The sequence below is a fragment of the Molothrus ater genome, chromosome 19 (assembly GCF_012460135.2).
Source record: "Molothrus ater isolate BHLD 08-10-18 breed brown headed cowbird chromosome 19, BPBGC_Mater_1.1, whole genome shotgun sequence".
Lineage (NCBI taxonomy): Eukaryota > Metazoa > Chordata > Aves > Passeriformes > Icteridae > Molothrus > Molothrus ater.
The window spans coordinates 7038876-7058923 of record NC_050496.2 but is presented as its reverse complement, the minus strand read 5'-3'; the positions used below and the strand labels follow the sequence as shown (position 1 = coordinate 7058923).

The 20048-nt window shown below is 38.6% G+C and overlaps 1 protein-coding gene across 2 annotated transcripts in view; it reads left to right on the top strand.

Moving 5' to 3' along the window:
- The window catches only part of CA10 (carbonic anhydrase 10), a 205606-nt gene that overhangs the window by 36145 nt on the left and 149413 nt on the right, over window positions 1-20048 (top strand). Inside the window, exon 3 of one of the 2 annotated variants that reach the window (XM_036394450.2) lies at window positions 2649-2723. The exons of the other annotated variant lie outside the window; for it this stretch is intronic. Coding sequence (XP_036250343.1) covers window positions 2649-2723 — 75 coding nt within the window. The remainder of the gene's footprint in view (window positions 1-2648; window positions 2724-20048) is intronic. 2 annotated transcript variants of the gene reach the window in all.

The following is a 20048-nucleotide window of genomic DNA, read 5'->3' as shown; positions in this document are numbered from 1 at the left end:
CTCGAATTCCAATTTAAAGACAAAGAGAAGTGATGATGAAGAACAGCAAACATGAGCAATCAAGACCTTTCTGCTCTTGGCTTTTCAGGACTTTGGAGAAATCATTTAGGCAACAAGTCTTATCAGGGGCAAACCTCATACAAAGCTTAGGCTTTTTGTTGCTACAACCTTCAGAATACTGATCGGAGAAGCCTTTTCTTGTGTTCCTCCACTGGGCTCCCAGATGCTCTCACACTGAAAGAGCTGCATGTCAGAGACATCAGTCACAAGCAAGTTTTTGGCAAGTTACCTGGGTGGCTGAAGAGGGGGAACAGGCGTAGGTGCTCCAGAATTTGTCAGTTGAAATACATGAGAAAATCTTTTGCCAAAAAATAGCTCACAAAATGTATAGAGCAAAATTGAGTGTTAATGCTGGTGCTGGCTAGCTTTGCTAACTTCTTGCAGTGCAGATTTGCCTGTGGAACAACCAAAACCAAATGTTTAGGTGACCTTAGCCAAGGCAGCAGGTTTGGACACCATATGCCTGTCCAGTTCGAATTCAGAAAAGCCTTTTTCAACCTGTCTATTTGGTGTGCCAGTGAAGGATTGGCCGATATCTATATATTATGATCTCTTGACAAAAAGCAACTTAATATTAAATCAGGTGAGGTTGTCAAAGGGAGCAATCCTGTAGCTGGTTGGGACATTTGGACCAAAGAACTTCATAAAGCACCTTCTGAACCCCAAGAATTGGAGATTCTTGGTTCCTTAACAATGGATTTCTCTCTTACATTTTCAGATGGCAATTGGCGAGAGAATGATCCTCTGAAATACAGTGTCACTCCCAATTACCCTACTTACAGAAACTCAAGTTTTTGGTGTAATTACTCAGATAGTTGGAGTGGACTTTCTGGGGTTGACCAATATCCATGACAGTTATGAAAAGGATATTCGTTCATTTGTGAAGATAGGGCTTGAAAAGATATTCCATCATGCCTTGAAGGTAGTCCATGTAGTATTGGACAACTTACTGTACTAGCAGCTAGTGCTAAGACAGTCATTAAGAAAAAACATAAAGGAAAAAGATTTGTCCATCAATACTAAGAAAATTGCAACAGTGATTTTAGGCCCCGGAAAGCTGCGAAAAGAGTTTCAGCAGGTTTACTTCTACCCCAATTTGCTTCTGCCATGGCATTGAAACAGTTAGATCCAGTTAGATGTTGGCTGAGTAAACAAACCAATGCCACATCCATTGCAGTCAGTGATATGCTGACAGACATCAGCAGTGTTAGATATGCTACCCTTCAAAATAGAGCAGCAATTGGTTTTCTTTTACTGGCACATGGACATGGTTGTGAGGAATTGAAGGATTGTGTTGTATGAATATGTCTGACCATTCTGAATCCATCCACAAAAGCATACAAAAGCTGAAAGATCTAACAGCTCAAATGAAAGAAGATGGTGAATCATGGTTAGATGATTTGTTCAAAGGATGGGGCTTTACACCTTAGTTAAGGGAACTTTATAAAATAGGTTTGTATATGTTAGTAGTTTTAAGTGGTGGTACTAGTAGTAGTACCTTAATATACTTTGGTGTGTGCGACAAATGATGGACAAAAATATCAAAGTTTTTATTGTATAAAAGAGAGATCTAGGAAATAAAATCACAGAAAGTTCTCAAGATCTTACAGAGATGGTAGATACAAGTATAGACATATATGAAGGCTTTGAATTAAGACCTTGGAATGGATGAGACTTATTAGAACTATAAATAGTAGCTGCTATCAGATTTGACTTATATCCTTTGAATAGAGCAGATCTTTTATAGCATTAAAATTGCTGTGGTGTAAAATACTAATGCTTAAAGCAAGTAAGAGAGGTGCCTGAAACAAACAGAAATATGTATTGTAGTAGAGCTTTGTAGAGCAAGGTAGTTAATAAGAAACAAAGTTGAGTTTATCTGTGGCTGTACCAAGAGGGGGAAATGTGGGAAATAGTAAAGGTAAAAAGATTTCCAGAACACTGTAAAAGCAGGCCTTAGAAAAAGAAAGAACAGAAAACTTGGAACTAGCTGCAGCTGCAAAGTCTGAATGTAGAAAAAGTTACAATAGTAGGCAAGGACATGAAACAATAGCTTGAGTTTTAGGCTTGGCTGAGATAGACCTTAGACTCTAGAGAAATATGCTTAGCAAAATAGTTGAATGTTTTAAGCTTAATAATGAAGTATTGTGTATTGTTATTAGAGAGCATACAAGCAAGCATTGTGTGAAGCAGGTGTATGTGTACTTTTAGTGATTGCCTAGAACAATTGTAAGCTTTAGCAATATGCTGTTGGCTATAAAGTTTTTTAAATGCTCTGCAACAAATAAATCTTTGGCTGCTGCTGGCAAGGTGTGAGCTATTGCCATCTTTCTATTGTCTCAACCATGTAATAAGGTTGATGCTGCAATTCTTCCAAAGCAGAGTATATTTTACTGTGTGATGAACAGGGACAAAGTTCTCCAAGATACATATGCATAGTAGGATTCTATAGATTGAATAAAGATCACCTAGGAATTTGAGTGACTCTTCTGTAGAGGATAGTACCCTGTTTCAAATTCCTAAAATTTAGCTAATTAAGTCCTATGTTTTGCCCTAATTTTATAGTTTCTTTGATTATTTCTTTCTAGCTCAACAAAGTTCACCAAAAATCCATGAAGGCTGGTGGGCTTATAAGGAGGTGGTCCAGGGAAGCTTTGTTCCTGGTAAGTGGAATTTTAAAATTTCAGATTTACTTAGAAGTTTTTTTCACTGGAGTTAATATGGTTGGGTTTGAGAAGATATTTTGGGTTGATTTGTTTTCATTGCAAAGATTTTTAGTTGACAAGTACTCAACATCACATTATTGTGAAGTGCAGAAAGGTTTCTGTTAATCCATCATCCAAAGACTGTGGCTGTTTTTAAGGGAAGAAATCACTTTGATGACATTCCTGGTTTCTCTCAGTAAAACCAACGTGATGCTGCTTTGTGAGTGTATGTGTTCTGAATGTAGAAAAAGGAAAGGAACTGAAAAGTATTACTGTTAACTGAAATAATTTATCTGTTGCAGCACTTCTAGGTAATAGCATTTCTACAATTTTAGATTAGATTTTAGAGTAGATTAGGACAAGAACCCACTACATGCAATTGTCACTGATTTTTGTTTAGTGAACAAATTATGAATTAAAAAAATTAAATAACTAGGCTTCATTGAGATTTAGTAAATGATAAATAATCAAGTGTCAGCTAAATAGATTCTGTGCAGCATCTTTTCAGTGTGATTGAGATTAACATGCATTAATTGATGTGTATTAGCTATATCTTATAAGGTAAAGTAGTGCTTCAAGTTTTATCATGAATGCATCCAGAAAACTGCTACGTGATCCTTATTTTCTCTTAATAGTAGAAAATATTGTTTGGCTGTTGTGTGAGTGTTGCAATATGACATGAAATGAACGACACACACACATTGAGATGTCTAAGGTAAAAAAAAGGGCTATTTATTTCTGAACTCTGATATTTATAGAATTTTAAAAATGGACCATGGATTGGAGGATGAAATTGCTACTTCTTTAACCACACTGGTTAAACTAACAGTCCATCAATTTTCTCCTCTTCTAGAAAGGAATGCAAAACAATCATTATTTACATGAAAAGTGCATGAGAAACTCCATTACAAAAATGAAAACATTGGAAGGTTAGAAGAACTTACAAGAACAGGGCGACATGTGAGCTATTCCTGAGGATCTGTAGATTTGACCTATCATCAGGTTCTTTCACTGTTGAGAGAACTGTTACAACCTGACAGTCATCTGAAATTCCCAAAATGCTGATTGCCTTGTTAAGAATTCTAGTGCAAATGAGATTAAGTATTTCAGCCCACACATTTCTGGCACTGAAATGGTTGTGAAAATCTACAGGCCTGGAGCTTAATTACATATTAATGCCACATAAAGTAGCTTTTCAGATGTACTTGAGATTGCTTTGGGCTGTCAGACACACTCCAGTGTATTGTGCATGTTTAGTTCCTCATAGTGACAGTAGGGGAAAAAACCTGGAGAATATAATCACCTGATTTCAAGATATTTCAGCCTTCCTGAGTTGCATAACCCAGGTAGATGCCCAGCAGAAAATGAATGAAAAAAATATTTGCTAAACAGGCCTAAACTTAAAGTTACTGAGAAAAATAATATAATTGTCAGAATGTGTAAGAGCCATAATGAGGGATGTGGGACTCCAGACGGTTTATTACATCTAAGTTGTCACAGCAGTCCAGAGTCGTGGTAACAGAGCCTGTGCCTACAGCTGTCAGCTCTAGCTGCAAACAAGCCTGAAGACCCTTTAATTTTGGTTTCAATGCGTTATATACTTTTCTTTGTTCAGCATCTTAATACAGAAGAACCATTCTATACCTTGACTTTTACCTATAGCCTGTCATAACTACTATAATTACCATATTCATGTTACTATTCTCCAATCACTAAAAGTTAGTACGTTACAGTTTAGGCTAGAAGTTGTTTTTCAATTTTCTTGCGGTGGAAAATTCTGAGACCTTTTTTCTACTTGCAACATCGGCAGTCTTGTTTGCCTGTGGTATCTTTCTTCTTGGTAAAAACATCTTGTTTGAGGTGGGTTTATCCTTTGCTCTAAGCCATAAAATCCCTTCTAACTAACATACCCTTTGCCTTCTTAGTTATCCAGTAAAACTGGATCAGCAATTCTTTTCTTCTATATCAAAACCTGCTTTCATTTCTATTCCTTCTTCAGAGTCTACATTGAAAAATCTTTCTGCCAGGCATACATATCTGTGAGACTTTCTTGTCAAACTTTCATCCTTCCCAACAAGAATGTAAAGAAACCTGTGATCAGTTCATGCTTGTGGTGTTCTAGTCTAATACTGTGAGACATTTAGGCTTAGGTACATCCTTGAAATATGAAGGAGGAAACAGTGATGACTCAGAAACTTCTGGGAAGGAAGACCTTTTAGATAGTGCGGAAGAACACCTCCTTTCTGAGGGAAACCTGAATTACCAATGTGTTGGATATCTGACTAACCCAGCACACACTCTCAAGAACTGGTCCAGAAAGTCAGTAATGAATAGCTTACTGAAGCAATCTTGAAGAAAGCAAGAGGAATTTGGGAGTACCTTTCTTTCAAATTCAACTCTGCAACGTGTCAGCCTCAGCAGAAGAGAAAAATCCCATGAGACTTTACAGTACAATTTTTTCTCCTAGATTTGGGAACCTTTGAAAACCATATTTAAAGTATTTCAAGGCTGCATTTGTGGCTGTGCTCTCAGACTAACACATCACAAAGGATCTGCTGGTGAATATTAAGTTTATCCATGTTGGTGGCAGTCCCATATCAGATCTCACGTGAGATGCTAATTAGCACCTGAGAGGTGAGAGCTGCCAGGCAGACTGAGGAGCTGTTGCTGGAGTTGCTGATGTGCACTGAAGCAAACAGCTACAGCCATCTTGCCAGGATGTTTTCTTCCCACAGCTGTTTGTCCTGACCCAGGGCTGGAAGTGAACACCCCCAAAGATATTAGAAAGGAGTGTTTGTCCAACAGCCTGTCACTGCAGTTCAGGACTGGCATCTCGGTTAATATGACTGACATGAATCCAGCTCTATAACTGCTTGGTGGAGCAGCCACAAATGCAGAGATGATTAATTAGGGGCAATATAATTGTAAAACGCTCCATGAGGAGTTGCCAGAGTTTGTCTCTTACAGCTGTAGCTGGGTAAATACTTTTCACCTACTTCAAAGCAAAGTCACTGTGTCTCTTTGAACTCTCACTTCTTTTATGGAGAGCTGTGTAAGAATGCAGTTAGGAGTGTTATCACTATATGCCTGGGTTAGAATGTGCTAGTCATAAGTTTTTCTGCTTAGTCTGTTTTGAAAGCATTTAAGCCAAGTCCTAAAAACGCATTGGATCCTGTGCAGATTTGCCATTGAGCAGTTCATGAAATCAGGCCATATTTCATTATATTACCCAAATCCAGACTACCCATATTCTGGGATAGATTTTAGAAAAAAAATAATTTAAATGCCTTTCTAATGTTCTGAACACAGGGTTTTTTCCTGCTATAAGCCACTGAGCTGCAGTCAGTGATGTGTATTTCACAGAAGGGAAAGATGTAGGCAGAAATGAGGTTACAAGACTCCTCACAGTGTCTTTCCCAAATTTGCTTCTTTCAGTGCTCCAAGAGAAGGCAGCATTGAGAGCTGGCAGGTTCTCTCAGCACAGGAACTGTGGCTCAGGTCTGTCTTGGTGTGCCCAGCATTGAAAGAGAGATGCAGAGTTCTCAAATGCAGGAGGGAAAGTTCATCGAGGCTGGGTTTGTGTATCTAGTGCTACTGGAGCAGAAACCACTCTCCATCTCTCACCTGTTCTACAAGCAAAGAATTGCTCTTATAATTTAAATCATGTAGGCAAACAAAGTAGAAAGTCAGTAGAACTTCAAAATGTTAATTGAATGCAAATTAGGTTTCAAATTAAACTTTTGGGAATGTTCAAGGATGAAGAAGGAATACTTTATGCATGGTGATTTGCATAATAGTAAAATAATTTATATTATTACAAACATTTACTACATAGAATTTTTCCAGTGTGGAATATCAAAGTAGTTCTTAATGGGTTAAAACACCTTTAAATAACCTTTTTCATGTCTTTTCTTCGGCTGTGACTATGAATATGTGGTGTCACTGAAGTGATGCAAGCAATTTCCAGGTGACCAAGATACTCATATTCCAAATTCATTGGTAACCTTGTTGTTTCTTCAAATAGATGTGTATAACCTTTGGTAAGCATAAAATATAAAGGTTGTTAAATCTAATTTGTGATCACAGAGTGCACTTAGCAAACCTCCATCCTGTTGTGGAAACTCTGGACTATGTGATAGTACAAGCATGTAGTGTTTTGTTCCCAGAGAAGACATTGTCTTTGGGCCCCCCTACTGAATTATACCACATCTAAAGCTACTTTATAGGGTGCTAGTGCCACCCTCAGCTAACAGGAGGAAATCCATCAAATGAGTGAACCTTGCTGAGGGAGCAAATGATGTTCTCCTTCCATGTAATAAAAGCTGTAAATGAACTCCAATTCCAGATGAAGATCTCCATCCACTAGGATTCATTACTGGCCACAGATCACCAGTCAAAGCCCACCTTTTCCCTGAGTTTCTGAGATGAGAAATTCCCTGTTCATGGTTCCTTCACAACTTGTTTTACACTAAAAGGGAAAAGACTGCTGGAGTTCTGTGATGCTGTTCCTACCTTTTGCAATGATCCTGTTGGTGGGGTTATGCCCTAACCTTGACCAGCTGGCACTGAGAAACTGCCTCCAAATGCATTTCATAACAATATACAAGGGAGAAGAAGTCTGAAACAATTGACAAGCTTGATCATGAGTGCCAAAACCTCATTTTAAACTTCTTGCTATCCCCCTGTGTTTTTGTTATGGCCCACAGAGGCAGTTCTAGTGTCCCTAGTTTCTCCTGTCTGGGTTTAAAATTTCTTTTATTACAGCTTTGAGCTTTTTTTTTTTTAATTAGAAATGTCTTTATGTACATGTTCAGAAATAACCTTTGATGGGCAGGTCACTGTAAGAACCATAAACTGTTTGTCCATGGCTTGAAACTGAGAAGATGAAAAACTTCAAACCCACACACTTGTTAAACTTTCAGCTCTCAGTTTGTGCCACCCTGCAGTCACAGAGGGGTCTGTATCATACACTGAGATGGTGATCACTTAAATGTGGCTGCCTGAACAGCAAAAACCAAACCTGCTGATTCCTACTCCTGCACTGCTCACTTTTCTAACTATAACATCTCTCCTGGTCTTATTTTGGAACTTCAGGAGGCTGCAGCGTCACTCACCATCTGGTGCATTTTGCTTATCAGTGAAAACAGTGGTGCTGTCTGAGCTACAGCAGTACTTTAAACAGTCTGCACACACCCTTCAAAATCATGCAGTCTGCTGTTGCCTCTGAGGAGTTAACCACCCTTATATAATTATTTATTGGAACGATAATAGCAGTTTTTCTTTTATAAAGCAGTATTTTGGAACAGTTCATTTCTTCAGGGTGATAGAACATAGATACTGGAAATCATTCACTTACTGATTTGAATTTAGGTTAGTATATATAATATGTTAGCTTTGGTTGTTAGTTAAAGATAGCTTGAAGGAAATATATTTCATAACATTTATTTTCCTGGTTTCTCACTTCCTTTGGTAATTCTGCAAAAATTGACTCTTTAAAATCATGTAGCTAGAAAGACTCTTTGGTAATTCTGCAAAAATGGGACTCTTTAAAATCATGTAGCTAGATTTTAAACAAAATTTATGTGGGAGTTAAATATAATACAACATGGACTTTTCCCAATTACAATACCTGGTGGCACTGTGATTTGGTTCCCCCAGCCCCTCTTCTCACTTGACCAAGGAGCTTGGGACTGAGGATCACCCTTTACAGGTGCTTTTGTTACCGCCATGAAATTCAAAACTTGGCTGTCTTCAGGTCCTTCCCATGCCTTTGAACACACATCTATGCTGTCCTTACTAAAAGGGAGCCTTTTCAATAAAGTCACTGTTTCACATACGGCCTTTAACTGCAGCCATTTTGCAAACAAATCTCTAAATGCTGTTTTTCCCTCTAATTCAGCCCTTCCATGAAAGGAAAAAAAAATGTTTTAGGGGGCCAGCAAAGTGAACTAACCGCAGTAAAGCACTCTGAAGACCTAAAATTTTAAACCTTTACAAACTTGTGACTGAAACACAGTTCTTTGCTAATGTGGTCTCAGATCCCTTTTCTTTTAACAGCGTGATTATCTTTCTTAGCTGTGGCTTTTCCTCCTCAGTTACAATTGGTATCCATGAAAGGAAAATTGCATGCAGCACATGTACCCTGGCTTTTTTTTTGTTATCCTGACATGACCAAAAGATTAAAATTGTCTTCCTGCCTGTTCCTAGTCCCACCAGGCACTGCAAAGGTCAAGCTTTCCCTTGTTATAACCAATACATGAAGTGCCAGGTTGGACCTTGCTGTGCCACCAGCTGTCCAGGGCCTGTCCTGCTGTACCCACAGGTTTCCCTGCCAGGACATGAGCAGTGTCCCTCTTCTGCTTCAGGAAAGTGCAAATAAGGAAAACCTCAAAGGCAGTGACTTGCAGATCCTCATCAATTATTGTCCTCACACTTTCTGCTAGGTTAGATAATATTTTTGATGTGGGACTACTCCAGATATTTACTGATGAAGTTGAAAATCCTCTTTCCCACTATCCTGAAGTAGATGCTGTTTATCTTGCAGTGACACTAAATATGGGTTATAAGCACAAAGAACAATTAAGTACCAGGAATTTTTTGTACAACTGTAGCTACCAAAACCTGCATGGATGATGGCTTCTAGCTGGCAAGAAGTTCAGGAGGTTAATACCATTTGGGCAGTCATATACTCAGAAAGCAGTATCCAAAACGTGCTGTCCCACAACACTGTGTGTTTACAATCTCTACAAAACCTTGAAGTGAAAAGGCAGCAAGCCACCTGTGTGATCTTACAAGGGTTCATCTTTACATGATGAGCTTTTGTTGAAGAAAAGAAGGATCATTCCTGTGCACTACCTTAGCTGGACCATCAAAAATTGGGGTTTGGGATAAAAAGGTTAAGACTAGTATTAGGAATCTTTCTTTTCTTAGGTTCTTCACAGTGACCTAAAAGCAAGGGAAGGACTCCCAAGGATAAGCACTGGTCTATACAGAAAAGGGTTTAGGGGGTATAACTGGATGATCTTTAAGGTCATTTCCAATCCAAAGCATTCTGTGATATTCTTGACAAGCTGAGTATAAAAGCAGTTGGAACAATGGTCTGTGACTAAGTCATTAATAACTGAAAGCTCATAGCTACTTACTTGGAAGGATTATTCAGGAAAGTTCTAAGGGCCAGAAGCAAGGCTCCTGTACAATGCTGGATGTATGTATTGATACACTCAAAAAGTTTTATTTTACCTTGCGCCTTGACAGGTTAATCTTCACAGGGTATCTAAGGAGTTCTTGACACCCTTTGGCACTGGACATTTTAGTGGTAAGCACGACTTAGAGGAGTAGAATTGAAGCACAAAGAAATCTGATAGAAGAATTAGTTGCTGCTCAGAGACTCAAGGACATTTTTAAGCTAATAATTCAACCTGAAAATGAGTAGGCATCTGCCAAAGTTCCTTATGTAAAGAGGGGATTTGGAGCTCTGGCTATTTATTACCTTGTAGTAGTAGTTTTCTTGTGGGTGTGCATGTGTTTTTGTACAAAACAGTAGCAATCATCACTTCCTACATAAAAACCCTCTTTATATATTTTTCATGGTATAGGGTAAAAGAAGTTAAGTGTCCTTTGGAGAAAGAAGTCACCGAGAATAATAAGGAATAGTATTTTTCTGTGCTAATAATGTTCTTCCCCAGTGGAATGTAATTGGACTTAATGAGAGAAGGGTTACAGTGCTCCAGCTTATGTTTGCTTGGGTACTTCTGCCATAAATCTGTGTGGGATGAGATAGAACTGGAAGGGATTGTAATATAACATGGTAACAGGGATAATGAGCGGCACTAAAATGTTGCCCCACTGCTACTCATGTCATTATCCCACTTAGAGAAATTAGTCTTGTAAAATACCTCGAAAGAATTTCAAGAGTACTACAATTACAGTTGCGATTGTCAGGTAGGAATTCAGCTTCTCTTTCACTGAGACTGTTCACATCAGCATATTATAGTGACTTCAGGAAGATTATTCCGATTACACTGGTGATGGACACAGCACCAATGAGGACTTTATATAAACACAGTGTACAGCCTTTTATTTGCACATCTCATTAGTGCAATTTAGTGTAGAATTTGCCACATCATACAGAGAAAAATATGGTCACTACAGCTACACCCTCATCTGTGGTTAAAATAAACTCTTGTGAAGTAAAATCACACCACTGCTCTGTGCATGGTTCCACAGAGTAACTCTGCCTGTTGGTTATTATCACTGAAGCTTCACTGGTACTAACAAAAAACCTCTCTGTCAAATCCTGTCCTGCCTAATTAAGAAATCAAGAAAAGGAAATGAGACTGTTACCTAAAGGTGGATACATCCTATGGTATGCAAGTACTTTCCTAATAGACAGCTATGATTTTACTTGTAAATACAGATTCACAACATTATTTGATCATAGCATTTCTTCAATAACCTGCTAAGCTGACTTTATTTCTGAAAGTCTGTATACGCGTAGGATTCCTCAGACTCCTCAAATAGAGAATTGCTGGAGACTTGATAGTCTGAAACCACTCATTTCTACTTAGTGAAAATTTCCTCCTATCATAACACCTCTCTAAAAAAGGTCACTTTTGAATTCACTGAACCATTAATGCATTGAACATACTCAGGAGCAAAATCCATGCTTACCATTTAAATCTGCCTGTCTAGGAGGATGTGGAATTATTATTTGGATAAGTTTTACATGCTGTTACTTACACAGATTAAAATACAGATATTCTATACCATCACCCCCCATCATGGCATATCTGGGCACATACTGTTTGTGTGAAATATTTATCCTCTCAGAACTCATCACAAAATACAGTCACCTACTTAATGCATTTCCGGGTACCTGCTGCCCCTGCGAGCTGTAAATCACATTATTATGGTTAATGAATCTGCCCAAAAAAGGAACCTTCCTGAATCTTATTGATTTTTTTTTTCCTAGCACTGAAAATATTACTTAAAATTGTCACCTTTTACCTTTCCATATAGCAACTGATTTTATATTAGGGCACTTGTTCATTTTATATTTATAAAACGTACCAAAAAAAATGCATTAGTGTTTCCAGACCAAGCAGTCACCTAGCTTTATCGCCAGGACATAAACCCTGAAAATAACAGCAGAACATCATAATGGGAAACCTGACAGGTCGTTAACTACAGCAGCGCAAATGTGTCTGTAATTCACAAGTGCTTGTAGATAACACCCTGGCCTGCAGCCTTTCAGAGCCTGAAGCTTTTCAGAGCTTGTATGACCGATAAAAATAGTCAGGGATGGAGCACAAAATAACCAGATCACACTGGAAGTTGTTCACTTGACACCAGAGCACGTAGCAGACAGATGTTCTACCCCAACACAGAGGTGGTTCTTTAGATTACTTTTATGACCTCCTCTAATTTTTTCTTCCTGTGTCTTTATGAGTGTCTTTATGAGTTTGTCATGATGGTTTTGCTGAAGAATGAAGGGTCTTTATTCAGAGAGATCATTTTACAAATATGAAATGAGAGGAAGAATAAATAGAAAAATGGATAAGCTGAGTTCAGGACAGCAGTTGGAGGCTGGGAGAGAATCACGCAGCCAGTTCAGATATGCCTGTGTCGTCAAGCTGGTCTGCCTGGCGTCCCTGTGCTGTTGATTAAAGAAGAAAAAAAATGTTCCTGCAGATCCTTTGAATCAGCCCTGTGCTTTGGCTAAGTGACATGAAGCAGTGCAGCTGCCCCAGCAGAGAAGCAGCAGGATGGGCACCGAGGGCCTGGCACCTCTTGCACGGGCATTACCAGAGCTGCCACTGCTTTAATAGAGCTGAGGAATGTTACAAATTATTATCTGCAGTGACATTTTGGCTCTATCTCATACTATAACTTCAGAGGCAAGGCAGGAAGAGGGCGGATATATTCAGGCCAAGGAACAGCCCCATTCCTCAGCCACTTGTTGCAGTTCAAAATGAAACCCAAAGGCTGAAAACATTTGCAGTAAAACAATGACATTTAATTGAGAGATGAAGAGATCAGATTTTTCCTCCTTGCTTATAAAATTGGTCAAGTTGGGTTTAGTTGAGTCTCTGAAATCCAGGCATCATGTGGTTTCTACACTAGAATAATTAGGATTCAAGTCTGGCTGAAGTAGTTGCTACAAAAGGAAGAGCTGCTGCCAGTTTAGAAAATCCTAGGTTATTACTTCTGTCTGAAAATAGGCCACACTGAAAACAGTGGGATTTGCTTGTTGAGACAATGCTACAACCCTTGAATAAAGGCCATCAGAAGCTGATTCTTAAAAAAAAATTAGGAATCAGTATTTACAAGATTGTATTCCCTTTATAATGGTTTTATTTCAAACCATCTCTTCCAAGTTTTTAAACTGCAGTGAAATTATTTATTTCCACAGCTGTGCAGGGAGCCACCATCTCTTTTGTCCTAGAGTGTTCACACTGCAATTCCACTAATAATGTGCTTTTTGAGGAAATCACGTTTGAATACTTTGCTTCTCATGGAGGAGAGGGGCTGAATGGGAGGATTAAACCTGTGCACTGCCATCATGCTGGTGTTACCACGGCAGCAACAGGTGTGGTAATGACAGGATGAACAGAATGCTCAGCTGTGAGAGGAGCTGCTCCTCCAAACCTCAGTCAGGTGCAGTTAAAGTCATATCAGGATGCAGCTGGGAGTGATAGCTAATTCCCAGCTTTAGTCCCAATTTAGAACTGCAGGATTTAGCTGTTCTCTATGACTCAGAATACAGCGTATGACATAGGAGAGAACATCTCAGATTGTAGAGTCAACTCTTCTGTATTTCCAAACTGGGCTACATAGGTCATGGCTCCAGAATTCCCTTTCACCAGTGCATGTCTGGGCATTTCCATTTTGCTTTTCCTATCCTGCAGTTGGACATCTTCAAATGGCTTTTCTTCCTTCAGATTAGGCTTTCCTAAAATAAAGAACAAATGACTAAAGTCTAATAGGCTATGGCTGAAACACTTATATTGCATGACCTTGGCAGGCTCTATTATCCACACACTGACATCTTCAGAATTACTTATGTGCATTTAAAATTGGTTAACAGGAGTATAAATTAAACTAATAGCGAAACTTGTCTCTCAAGGTTTTATTGCTCATTGTAATTTTATGTTTATGGGCTCACTGCTTTGTGGCAGGACTTGTGTTGGTTTATTTTTAGAGAGTGCAGTAGGGAGAAGGTGGTGCCTTACCCAGAGCCTGGTGAAACCGATGGAACTCCTGCCATTTAACTGTCTCAGGGCAATGGTCACATCATTCTCACTGCCAAAGACTTGGATTTACTTTCCCAGTCAAGAGCATTGTCCAGAGAAAATTCATATTTAGATAGAATTTTAAATACTTTTCCCAACTTATTTTACATGATTCTTCAGGCAACTCATGTGCCTCGTTTAGTAAAAAAAGAGTAACCAAGATGAGAAAAAAAGATTAAAATTACGTATTTGTTGAGCTGTGACATAAGAGTTGTGTGTTGAAGCAGCTGCTCCTCTTGACCTTAACAAGCACCTTTTTCCCATAAAAAGGTGCATACCAAAGATCATCTGCAGCCGTAAAAACCTATGTGAGAATGCTTCAGTTAAGTAGCCCAGAGTACTGGACTGTGGAGGCGCTGTGTGGAATGTGTGACAGTGTCCAAGATAAAAGAGCAAGAAACATCTGTTCTGCCATTTCTTTGCTTGATTGGTTAGTCACCTAATCATTATGGCTGCATAGTTTGATCCTAAACTTGTACACTGAAAAAACATATAAATACTGGTGTGTGCTTAATAAAGTGATTCTGTTGACTTAAAACCGGGTCTGTGTTTTTTCCAGTCACTACACTTTGTGTAGAGATATGACTCAATTCCTACACCTCTCGGGGAAACTCAAATGGAATTTTGGAAAGGCCAGAGGAAAGGTACTAATTAAAGTGGCAAAAATTTCATTGAATAAAAGACATGAAGCTCTTCTCCTATTTGCAGGTTTGTCTGCCTTACCATTATTTGTCCTTTGTTGCTGATTCTGTAACTCCTCTTTTCACAGCCTTCTCTCAATTAATACATTAATAAATTACATCTGGGCAGGCTCAGATATTTGCTTAAGGAAGTAATCACTGTAGAAGATGATTCAGAAACTCTTCCAGCTTGTTACATCAAGTCATGAGTATTTATGGTTATTGGTATCTGTTTCTCATAATAAACATTTTGCATTTGCATAGTTTTTGCATTAAATCTCTGTCTGAAATACCATTAGATTGTAAACATAAAGACATGAAGGAGCTCCAGAATGTGAATATTATGAAATAGAGAGAAAAAGAAACTTTCTTGGCTTCACAGACAGCACATTTTAATTTAGAAAATGCAGATTGAAACACAGGATTTTTTTTTTCCAACAGTTTTCACATTCAGACCTGGTTTAGTGTAGCAGTGTGAGTAGATGGTGAATTGCTGCTACCTTCCCAAAAGTGTCTCCACTGGAAGTCGTTTGGGCAAAGGGCAAGAACCAATAGGAAATGCCTGGGTGGATAGGTGGGGATACAAGGTCCAATGAGGAAACAGGGAACAGAGAACTTTCTAGAACTGGGGCACAAACATGGTAAAAGGGTTAGGTAAAGTCAACTGGCCAATGGGGAAGGCAGAACTGGGATCAATTAACATGGCACCGCAGAGCACCAGGGCAGAAGCCTTTTTCCTCAGCTTAACTTGTGGGGAATACCTGGAGTCTATGGTCTACCCTTCCAGGGCATGGCCATGGATCCTTCCCTGGCAGGCTCATGGACCTCCACAGTTTAGCAATATAAGTTTCAGTTTGTGGGCTTGTTAAGATTGATGGGCAGATCTGCAAACTTTATTCAAGTGCTTTAAAATGCAAATGGACTGGCCAAGGAAAAGAAGGTAAATATCTGAGATACTCAGCTTCTTCCAAAAGTCTCTGGCATCTAACTGGCTTAGGTAAGACAATCCCAGGAGGCACCTACTGTGTCATTTAGTGCCTGAGGACCCTCATCATTCTTTCTGTAAAGTTCCAAAGAACTTAAATACTCTCTAGGTAAGAACTTCAGTGCCTGGAAGAGTATCCTCTGTTCTCTTAGGGGTTGAAAGTGGAGCAAAAAAACTGAAGAATCAGTTAACCCCCCACCTCCTAAACCCTGCTACAAATGGAAATCCAGAGAAAGTTAAATGACTTTAAAGAACTATAGGCAGCAGAAATGGGTTCGCGTGAAAGATGTTCTTGTTCCTTGCCTGCTTCTGGAAAGATTTCCGGTAAACTTGTTTCTAATGTGCCCTTCAGGAAGTTGTTACTGAGATACTGGCATTTAATTTTCAATTTCCTGCTTGACCTTGTCCTGCAATATTTTGCATTGGTTTTCATGCATAATGTACATTAAGACACGTTCAGCTACTCAGTACCTGATAGTGTTGCTGGGCCATATATTTACATTGAGGATTTTGTGGAGCATGCTGATCCTAATTGGAGGAGAGGGGATTCTGAGGTTGCAGACTTTTAAATACAAAGGTCTTGGAATGATGACACCTGGCTTTAGTAAGAAAATGTTTTCACAAGTGTTTTAAACATGTGGTTTTGCTTACCAATCACACACCTACAGTTTTTCTAAGCTGCATTAAACTGCAGTAACATCTGCCTCTGAGAAGAACAGGGTACTAAATCCTGTACCATGACCTGTCTGTAGACATCACCTCTGTGGGACAGGGGAGAGGGGTGCACTGGGTTCTTCCTTGAATTCCATACACTTTTATACACTAAAGAGTTGTCAGCAACTCTGCCTTTTACCATACCAGAGAGAGGCAGTGAATGTTTCTGTCTTGTGTCAGTAAAGCAAAGCTCCACTTTCCCTCCAAATGTCCCACTCTGTGGTTTGACATATCTGCTTTTATAGCCAGAATCTGCAGTCAAAAACAGTGTACTGACCACTCCAGCCCAGAACATGCTCTTCTATGATTATGCCAAAGCTCCTACTGATGTAAGTTCTAAAACTGTCTTGAACTTCACAGGAGTCCTCCATACTGTAGTGTTAAATATGCAGGAAATTGGTGTTTTAGGAAAGTGCTTTTCTTTTACAGCAGGAGTTTAACAAATAGAATGAGATTCAAGTGTCCTTATTCAGAGACTCTAAATTTGGTGTGTGTTTTCACTCCCTAACTTGCCTCTTCACTTTGTGACATATTTTAAGAGAAGTCAAGATGATACAGTGCCTCACCTCCGTATAGCTGTGGGTAATCTTGTCACAGAACAACTTGATTTTCCGTTCTGTCCCTGCTGTACTTCACAAGAAAGTAACTTAAATACAGAGAGAATTTCATACTATGAAGGGACAGAATTACAGATACATAGAGAATTTCACATTATGGATGGACATAATCCCAACTATATTTACATCTCCTCACTGGCTGGCTGAGCTAATGCCCAGATTTGTTCATTGTCAGAGTCTGAATTCACTAGAAGCTTAACAGAAATGATGAAACTTTAGCATTTTCATGAGCTCAGTTGGATATTTCATCCCTTAAACCCCAGTGCTTCAGCAGAGACATTCAGCCACCAGCAGAGCTCCATAAAACCACCTGCTCCAAAGAACAAGCAGAAATTCCTGTATCTTTAGGCATTGCACTAATAAATGATCAAATTCTGCTTCCTATATTTGCAACCAAAACCTCCAAACAGACCTAGCCATTGTGTAGTGCAATCCAAAACACCAACAGCCAAAGAAGATCACAGTATTACATTTCACCAGGCTCTAATGTCATTGTTCTCTTCATGCTAATACCGGGTTTTTGGGTTTTGTCAAGCATCTTTTTTAAAACCATCTTCCTTCCCATATCGCTCTACAGTTGAGCTTCATACAGAAACATTTATATTTGTATGTATACCTACACCTATAGGGATTTTTCACATTTAAGATTCAAATGTTTGATATACAAAACGTTTATCTACAGCATGCCTTCTGTAACACCAGGAAACAATATATGTGTGGTAAAAATTAATCTAGTGGTTGAAGAAGAGCAAATATGAAATATTTTACAAGCAAGAACTTAATTAGTAGAATTTTATGATGTGTGAAGATGGATAAAGTTCTCCTTGAATGCCAAGGTCTTTGCATGAAGATGCACAAATGATTTCAGGTTGGATCTTTATTTTTTTAAAATTGCTTTTAAGAATTGAAACAACTATTGGGATGCAAAACCTTTTTTTCCTAGCATTGTCTTTTCAAGAGCCTGTCCCCTTATTTTTGCATTTTTTAATGGTTTTTAACATTGAATATTTTTTGTGAACATGTCACTGATAGGATTTGGGCTTTTAAAAATCAGGTTTTCAGAAAAAAAACACAGGAAATCAGGATATAATATCTAATTCCAAATTAATATCAGCCAACGAATATTGGGAAAAGCCTATTGTCTTATTTGTACATGCAGAAGGTGGATCATCTTGGTAGTTTCCAATGTCTCTCTGACCTTTTTACCCCATTTCTTGTTGTTCTTCAAAATTTTTTACTCTGCTCTTTTTTTTTTTGTAATTTCACCACTCCACATGCTACACTGTACACAATGCTCAGCTCTAGTTACTTCATACACCTTCAGAATACTCTTGTGATTATTTTAAATAGCTTGTACCCTGTCATTTGCAAATAATGTAGAGTATTTTATCCAAACCAATGTTTTCAGTGATAGCTGAATTGGGGATCTGAGCTTATTTAAAATTTCAAATACAACATTAACCATTGAACCCTCAGACCAGCCTGATTCTACTTTCACCTACAAAAAATACATCCCAATTTTACACATGAGAAATTTTGTGCACATTTCTGGCATGGAGTCTACTGCAGGTAATAAATTTGATAAAAGATCACAAGAGCTTGGGTATTTCATTCCCTCATTTATGGCCTGGTGAGTGTGCAGTGTTCTGTGCAGATACAGGAAGCTACTGGGGCCAATCAGCAAAGGAAGAGGATGTTTGGGATAGAGGAACAACAATTTCCATATTGTGCAAAGGATAGCAGCAGAAGAGTTACCACTTTCAATCTGTTTTTGCAATGCCACTTAGCAAGTGCTCAATCCAGCATTCTTTTCAGTTGCAGTAATCTAAAGTTAGAAATGTACTTTGAGGAGTAACAGCAACCCACAATCAAGCGTAAGAATGTCAACAGCAGACTTAGCTCTCATTGCAAGGTCCATGAGCAATGGTTTTATCCAGATTTGGTTTTTGCTTTGACCAAAATAAATGCAAAATTTTATTTAGTAAAAACAGTGAGACCAGAATTCTTCAACAAAACTGGCAGCTGAATCCAAGAACATATGTCCAATTTACTGTGTGGGCAAGATATTTCTACATAACTAAAAATAAGTTGTTGTGTTTGTTTTCTGAAGGTGGGAGTGACCTTCTGGAGATACTTGAGCTTTTAGGAATCATCTTCAACAGGAAATGAATCACCTACTGAGTTCACCGTATTCTGTAGGTATTTCTCGTTCTAAATTTAGTGTCTCCAGGACTGAGCCTCTTCTCACCATTTTTATCTCAGATTTGCCCCAGTATAAAGGATGTAGAGAATAATCTGGGTGTGTGGAATTGCTTCTGAATTCTACCACAATCAAAATTGTAGTAATGAGGTAAAAAGTTAAAATTTGATAAGGAAGAATTACAAAATGTGTTTGTAGGTACACATTGTGTGTAATTATATAAGACTGGTTTGTAGCTCCTGTTCTAATCTCCATTTTTAAACTGGTTATAATTAACTGAATAAAATGAAGTAAGATTTCCTTGTTATAAAGCATCCCAAAGCATGTCAGTCTTAAAGCAATAACCAACATCCTGTATGTTTGAGGTTTTAATTCCTCAGCTCTGCACTGCATTGCCATTCAGAGTGTTAAATGTGATTGTAAACAAGAGGGAGCCTCAAGGTTACTTCTTGCTTCAAAAAAAGAAGAGGATTCCATTTCTCTTTACTAGATAAAGTCCTGTTTTACTGAGAGAACAGAAAGGTAACATGAGAAACCATCCCATGTTCTCAAGGAACAGAAGTGATTCAAGAATATGTAAAAATTATGTAAATTGGGTATTCTTCAGCTATGGTCTCTTGAATAGATCATGGGAAGTGTTCATGTGGGCAGCCAAAAAAAATAAAGACAAAAGTCCTAAGCAAACACTTCCAATTCTGCTGTCAGCGACTCTCCTGAGAGTCACACAGCCATGCCCCCACCACAAACAGTCAGGTGAAGCCCTGGAAGTCTGAGCTTTTGAAAGAAAATCTGCTGC